At 47.3% G+C, this 7,480-nt stretch overlaps 2 protein-coding genes across 2 annotated transcripts; one reads left to right on the top strand and one right to left on the bottom strand.

Moving 5' to 3' along the window:
* Positions 1-249: 249 nt before the first annotated feature.
* Positions 250-2,151, top strand: ATP5H (ATP synthase, H+ transporting, mitochondrial Fo complex, subunit d; the record flags this gene model as incomplete). Its single annotated transcript, XM_009867250.1, has 4 exons — positions 250-346; positions 1,342-1,413; positions 1,758-1,820; positions 1,951-2,151. Coding segments are annotated over 4 exons (364 nt in total), but the record flags the coding sequence as incomplete, so codon positions are not given.
* Positions 2,152-3,076: 925 nt separating this feature from the next.
* LOC104269493 (5-hydroxytryptamine receptor 3A-like) lies at positions 3,077-6,820 on the bottom strand (the record flags this gene model as incomplete). The annotated part of the gene is made up of 8 exons (XM_009867249.1): positions 3,077-3,321; positions 3,482-3,601; positions 3,838-4,048; positions 4,214-4,377; positions 5,068-5,234; positions 5,883-5,992; positions 6,089-6,133; positions 6,660-6,820. Coding segments are annotated over 8 exons (1,223 nt in total), but the record flags the coding sequence as incomplete, so codon positions are not given.
* Positions 6,821-7,480: the final 660 nt, after the last annotated feature.

The raw sequence follows: 7,480 nt of genomic DNA, 5'->3' as shown, positions 1-7,480 counted from the left end.
GAGATGCTGTGTAGTGGTTTGAAGTGGAGCAGGGCTGCAGGCTGAGCTCTGCCTGTCTGTTTAGCAAAGTCCGTGCCAAGGGCAGAAGGGTTTGTGGAAATGATTCGTCACAGCTTGTTAATCACAGAGCTGAAAATATTTAAACTAAACAGGCTTCTTTGACGTTCTTTAAAGTAACTGTGGCAGAGAGCAAATACCAGCACAGGGTTGTTTCCAGCGCTAATCGTGACTGCTGTTCTCTGTCTCTAGGTTGGCTGCCCTGCCAGAGAAGCCCCCGACCATCGACTGGGCTTACTACAAGTCTACTGTTGCTAAAGCTGGCATGGTGGATGAGTTTCAGAAGAAGGTAAGTCTCTTTTCTCAGCTGGGCATTTCTCTTTGGAAGTTTAAATGGAGAATGTCTTTGATGTTGAGAAAAAACCACCAGAATTGGTGGGGGGAGGTTGGTTTTGGCTGGCACTGCCAGAGAAGCCCCCGACCATCGACTGGGCTTACTACAAGTCTACTGTTGCTAAAGCTGGCATGGTGGATGAGTTTCAGAAGAAGGTAAGTCTCTTTTCTCAGCTGGGCATTTCTCTTTGGAAGTTTAAATGGAGAATGTCTTTGATGTTGAGAAAAAACCACCAGAATTGGTGGGGGGAGGTTGGTTTTGGCTGGCAGGGGCTCCTGCCACCAGAATTGGTGGAGGGAGGTTGGTTTTGGCTGGCAGGTGCCCCTGATCCTGCCGCTGATCTGCCTCTCAGGAGGCATCGTGTGAGAAAGTTGGTGGAAGAAGACTTGATAAATTATTTTGTCTGCGGGAGTACGTTGGGTAGTGCCTCTCCTGAAGCAAACAGTCAAAGTATTTAACTCAGTGCATCAAAGCAGGTGGCGAGCATGACTCTGCAGGAGCTGCCGTTCTCTTTATGAGCAGGAGGTGACAAGCACGAGCGAGGAGTTTGCTGAAGGACACGTGGTGTCCCTGGCTCTGTGAAAACTGGCCTCCCAGGACTGGGAGGACCCAGTGACCTCAGAGGGATCTGGGAGCTTTGTCTTGGGAGAAGTACATCTGTGATATGCTAAATCTTTCTTGCTTCCTTAGAACTCTGTGCTTTGCCCTTTGCAGCGCTGTGATGAGGATGTGCAGTGTCCTGTGTCCGTGGTGGTGTGCGGTCCAGAGTAGGTTGCTTTAAGCTCACGGGTGAGCGGTGCTGGTCGTGAAAGGCACAGTCGAGCTGCAGGGATCGGTTGTAGGAAGCTCATAGGTTGTGAGCATATCCTAGGAATTTTCTGAAAGGGAAAATGACCTTGGTGTGAAGGATTATTTTGATCAAACAAAAAATGTTCTCTTTGAATTTACAGTTCAGCGCACTGAAGGTTCCCGAGCCAGTGGATACACAGACTGCCAAAGTTAATGCCCAAGAGCAAGAAGCTGTAAGTGTTTAAATTGTTCCTTAAAGCCAGGGTTGTCTCTGACTTCCCTGAGGGTGGGAAGGGGTGAGAGGGAAGGGATGTTCCGTGCCTGCGTCTGCACAGGCAGGGCAGGCTTGGTGAGAGTGTGGGCTCCAGTCTTCACATGTGTGTCTGGCTTTAGACGAAGCAAGTGGATCTCTGCAGTGGAAAGGTTTGGCTGTTTGGGCTTTGATCAAGATTCTGTCCTCTTATCTAAAGTAACAAAGATAATTTTAAATGCAAACTTAAAGTGTGAAGTTGTGGGGTTGCTCTAGGTCACTGTCTTTATCACAACTGTATTCACCATGTCCTCTGCTTTCCTGCAGGCCAAGAGCACTGCGGAGTATGTGCAGGCTTCCAAAGCTCGGATTGCTCAGTATGAGCAAGAGGTAACCCTGGACTTTGCTTAGTGAATATTCTCTTTAACCCAAGCTGGCTCACACCTGGTTCTTGTGTGTGCTTTGCTCTTTCTTGCTGACAAGCGACTTGTAATGTGTTTGTCTCTGCCCTCACTTCAAGCTCCAGAAGCTCAGGAGCATGATTCCCTTCGAACAGATGACGTATGAAGACTTGCATGAAGCCTTCCCTGAAACCAAACTGGACAAGGAGAAATACCCGTACTGGCCCCACAAACCAATTGCTGATCTGTAAACTTGTCTGGAAGCAGGTTGTCTAACAACTGTCAGGCTCGTATGATCTTTTAAATAAAGTACTTGCCCTCCTCCTGCCTGTGACTCAGATCTTAGACATGAATTTGCAAGATTCTGAGACAGGTGGAGCGATGCGCTAACTTGCAAACTGCCCACATTTCCTGGATTTTGTCTTCTCTACCTTTTTTTTTGTAGAAAGGACCACAACTGCAGCTAGAACTCTTGGTCAAACAGTGCCCTGTTGTGTCTTCTGTGATGTCAGTAATGCAGATAAACCATCTGCTCATCCATATAACCTGCGTTCCCGTGGTGCAGGGACTGTAGTTCTGCAATTGCAGGCAAATAGTTGCCTAGAGATAGGTCACGTAAAGCCTTTGGTGGGAGATCTATCTCAGCAGTTCTAGAAGCAGAGGTCTAGGGCTGCTTTCTATGTTGGTTACGGGCAGTTGCAAAAGGAGTTGAAGGAGCATAGGTGTGCTGAGATACATTTAAAATATTTTATTTTTTTTTTAGAACATCCCAGGAATCTCCCCTTTAATCCTGGTAATCCCTATATTCTCTCAGCCCTGGGTTTCTGAATTACACAGATCTCGCTAAACCTTACAGAAACAGTACAAACCCTTCGGACTTGCATTGTTTTACTCAATTATCTGAGATAGAATTCTTCCTCAAAATGGAAACATTTCTATAAAAGGGGGGCATTAGCTCCCTTTTCTGTTGGCCATGTTTGTGGTAAGAATTACAGATGGATAGACCAATTTCACAAATGTTTTATTCGCATACCTTGCCCACAGAATGCTTTAAGAACATGCACAGTTCTGCTGAACTAGAGTACAAAGCACTAAGCTTTGCCCTGTGGGTTTGGTTTTTTAATTTTTATTTAGGCAGCTGAAACAACTGCGGCTCTGTCAATCAAGCAGGAAAAGAGTTACACACGAGGGGTTAGAAGCAAGACAGCGGAGAGCAACCGCACTAACGCTGCGCAGAGCCGGTCTCTAGCTGCACCATTTTATAGAAATCGCAGTGAAAAAAAACACGGACAGGAGCAAGTGAGCGTAGAGAAGCACCTTCTCCAGAATGGGCAGAAACAGGTCCCAGCCCCATGATAGCCAGCGGAGCTTGGCTGGTCGCCCTTTCTCCTGGCCCTTCTTGGGGAGGTTGGGCAGTTGGGCGCCTGCCTTGGCAAGGAGTTGGGCGGGCTGGCTGCTCGTCGCTGTCCTCGCCGGCTCGGGGTGCGCGTCTGTGAAGAGCGAATGGCGCGTGTCAGCGCGGGCGGGTGATTTGTTGCGGCTGACGCTGCCTGGGACACTGGTTGCCCCGAGGAAACCCATCCTCGCTCAGACCAACCCAGGGTAAAACACACTGAACCTACTTGTTTAAGAGGTTTTGGGTTGCTTTACCTCGCTGGAAGCTTTGGAGAACCTTGTCTAAGTGCAGGGATTTGTGCTGCTGGTGCAACAGGAAGAAGGTGTCCAACACAGCCATGATCTTGAGCAGGAAGCTGCCCAGGAAGAATACCACTGCAGAACAAGACAAAATCAAGAAAGCCCTTAATAATTGGTATAATTTTCTTGAATGTAATCCTGCCTGCGTTTAGGGGCCTGGTGGGGAAGGGGGAAAATTTCTAATTCCAGCAACCTGGTAAAGCTTAATTCTTCGTGACTTCAGCGTTTGCAAACGTGTCCATAAATACCCAAAGGCCTTCCCTAGGGTTTGTACCTGTAAAAATCTGTTTTTACTCGATAAAGATGGGTACCTATCATAGGTGGTTGGTTGGTGGAAGTTGGGAGGATGTCGTTGAGAATCACAGCTAACATGGAGCTGCCGAGGATGATGGCAATCTGGAAATTGATTTTCTCCTCCAGAGAGCTGGGTCCAAACAACACGACCATATCCAGCACGTACAGGGCACACGTTGGGAGGATCAGGTTCAACACATACAGAGTGGGTCGTCTCTCCATGGAAATCTGTTGAAGAAGAGGGACAAAATTTGGGTGAGCAGAAGATAACTTAATGTGCTGGGTGAATGCTCATTCTCAAATGCAGAAAATTGTCTTGTTGCATACCTTTCTATTTTTTTTTTAATTTTGGGTGGCAAATCAGTGTAATATAGTAGAAAAGTACTGTCCTACCACAAAGGTGACCACAGAAAATTTTTCATCATCCAGCTCTTCTAGGTGTTCAATGATGCTCAGGTTGGTGAACTTCCATTCGCCATCAGTTAGGAAGTAACTCTGGCTCTCTTCCATCATCTCCGTTGGTGTCCGTCTCATCTTCATGACAAGGTCTGTTACTGCTTGGGCAGAAGGCAGAGGAGAGAAATTGCAGGACTCGAGTATTTATTAGAGGTCAGTGTTTCCTCTCCCTTTCCCTCCCAACCAAGCATGTGTGCAGATGGGAAAGGCAACATTTCTTGCACTGCTGGATTTTCTTAGCCCATCAGGGACAAATTAAAAAGGAATTTGGTGAAGAGACTTGGCTGGACCTTTGGGGATGTGGGTCAGAGGGGAAGTCTCCCGTCGATTAGGATAGTTGTCCTCTGCAGATGGGAATGGGTTTCGTGTCAGCTCTGCTCATTTCTCATCCCTTCCTGTTGGGATGAGCTCTGACTGCAGTTTGGATCCCTGAAACTGTCCTTAATTCCCTCTCGTTTCCATGGTTATGGTTAAAGATCAGTCCTGCAAAACTGTACGTGAACCAGTAGCCGTGCTGCAAAAAGCCTCCTAGTCTCTTGGATTGTAGAGACCAATCTCAGGGAGGACTTGCCACAGAACAACCGGATGCTTCCAGAGAGACTGCTGGGAAACGTGCCAAACCAGAATGACTCTTTTGGCTCATTTTCCCTGGCGTTACACGACCTCAGCCCTGCCAGCGCAGTCTGAGTGTGTGGGGCTGCTAAGGGAACCCAGAAGTGAGCCGGGGCCTGTCTCATCTATTTGTGCTGCAAATTCAGCCCAGCTGTCAGAACATCAGCTTGGTGCTGTACCTGGGTAGAGAAATGAAGCTATGGTCAAGTTGCACGTCTGGGTGTCGAAGGGAAACTTGAAGATCTTCAAGCTGCAGCTTAAAATAACCTGGAAGGACTGGGTGGATCTGAAGCTGCTGTTGTGCATGACGGCCATGTAGTCAAAGTTCGAGGACTGTCCATTCACTCTGAAGGAAATAAAAGTGGAGAGTGACTTTGCTCCAAGAAGCTGCAGTGCTCCTCAGCCCCACAAACACATGGGCTGTCCTTTTGGAGGAGACTCTGCACCGTCACCCAGCCATGGGATGTAGCAGAGAGGAAACCTGGGGCTTGAAGAAGGGCTGGTGAGTGTGTCTGGGCTGAAGTTTGCAGTAGCTCTGCACCTCCTGAGGAAACTCATTTCTCTCTCCCCTTTGCTTCCCACTCTCACCTGGGGCAGGGGCTTTTTTCCAGTTCTGCTGGGTTGCCTCCCTCTCCTCCCTGGCTGAACTGCTGGCGGGGTGCCCGTCCCTCTGTCCGACCTGTGGTGCCCTGTCCTGCATCTCACAGCAAAGTGCCAAGGGGCATTTCATTCCATGACATTGCTGGTCTCTGCTGCTTCCTCAGCTTGAAATACAGCCCAGATGGGACATTTCTGGAGGTGTTACAGTATTACAGAGCCACAAAGTGCTTTGTATAAACAGTGTTTGCCAATAATCTGAATTAAGAGGTTCTTGGTTACAGAGAGCCCATGGGAACAACATCTGACTGTATGACTTTATCCCATTTCTTACAATAATAACTATAGCTTGCATCCATTGCATTTCTCTTAAGCCAGGGGATAAAAATGAACCTACCGCTCTACAATGAAGATGGAAGGAGACCAATATGCATCCATGGGTAGAATGATTTTGGAAATGTTGCAGAAATCCTGTGGATTCCAGGTTGCAAATACGTTTTTCCACTCCTGCGGGAAGATGTTGCAGAAGAGAAATGAGTGCCGGGCTCAGCTCCAGCCATCGTGCTGGGCGTCACAGGAGAGAAATGCTCTCAAGGGACCTACCAGCTTCAACACAAAGTAAAAGGAAACTGTCTGGAGCTTTTCGACCTGGGGAAACAAAAGGGAAGATATTTAGCCGATTTTCTTGGGTTCATCCAATGCAAAGCCCCGAAGCTTTCCTGTTGCTTTTGCAGTGGACAGCACAGATTGCAGAAACTCAGCTCAGGAGGAGAGCTCAAGGATCTTGGTCCTATGTCTGAAGAGTGAGAGTGTATAGTCCATTTTTTTCCCTTTTTTTTAAAAAAAAAAGATTATTGTTAACGTTTACCTGCCAATGCTCTGTGAATGCACTTCTCAGTTCAGGCACTGGCCAGGCTTGTTTCTAGAACCTGCTACAACACAGGTCGTTTGCCTGAGCCTGCTTCCAAACTTCTTCCTGGGAGTAGCTGGGAGAAAATACTCCACATCTTCCAAAAACGCTTTCAAACAGTAGAAAGCTCAAGAAGTGGAAGGATCTGATTCTCAACCCCATGGCTTTGCTGACCCAGCCCTGCCTGACAGGAGACTCAGAGCTCAATCTCGCAATTGCCCTGTTTTCTGTTATAGAGACTCGGCAGGAGTTTTGGATCCTTACCACGGAGAGAATAGCCACCAGCATAAAATCCATCTTCACTTCCAGGGGCTCCTTCAAGTTTGCCTTGGGCAGTATGTGTGTGTGCAGCTTGCTGTGAGAGGAAATGTTCAGGTACTCAATAACATCGTAGTAGGTGCAGCCATACCTCAGAGCAGCCACTGCTAGAACAGAAAAATAAAATTCCGCTTGAATCAGAAAAGGATCAGGCGAGATCCAAACCTGTGTGAGAGAGAGATAGCGAAAGAGAAAGGATGTGCAGCTGTGAGTATGAAAAACATCATTAACACAGGCAAATCCCTTTTCAAAGCTTTTTCTATCCTTCTTGAGTTTACCTGTCCCAAGAGCAAAGGAGACGACAGCTATAAAAGCTCGCTGCATCTTCTCCTGCTTCCAAATAAGGAGGCAAATGGTACTGTGTCGCTTATGAACTGTTCCAGGACACGTCATTTGTAATCGAGAAGTTGATTTGATATTTATTAATGAGGGGTAGATATTTGGTAAATAAAAGCTAGGCTTTTTGTGTATTTATTTGCATTGGAAGGAATAATTTGCTAATGGCTTGATGCACTCAAACCTGGCTCTTGGGAGCAGCCTTTAGTTGTGGTAAAGGAAAAATAAGGTCATTAAAAAAAAAAATCCAACAATTTGAGGGAGAGGAAAATAAAGGGCCCGTCTCCACAAAGAAAAGGCGAGGAGCCAGAGCCACTCAGAAGCAAATCTTATCTCATTTACAGGACTGAGAGTGTGTTGCAACTCCATTGAAATGGAATAGAAATTAGTGCTCGCGTGATGTGAGGGGTGCTGGGGAGGCAGGGGAGGGG

The sequence above is a fragment of the Apaloderma vittatum genome, unplaced genomic scaffold, assembly GCF_000703405.1.
Source record: "Apaloderma vittatum isolate BGI_N311 unplaced genomic scaffold, ASM70340v1 scaffold28433, whole genome shotgun sequence".
In the NCBI taxonomy this organism is placed as follows: Eukaryota; Metazoa; Chordata; class Aves; order Trogoniformes; family Trogonidae; genus Apaloderma; species Apaloderma vittatum.
This window is presented reverse-complemented; position numbering and strand designations above follow the sequence as displayed.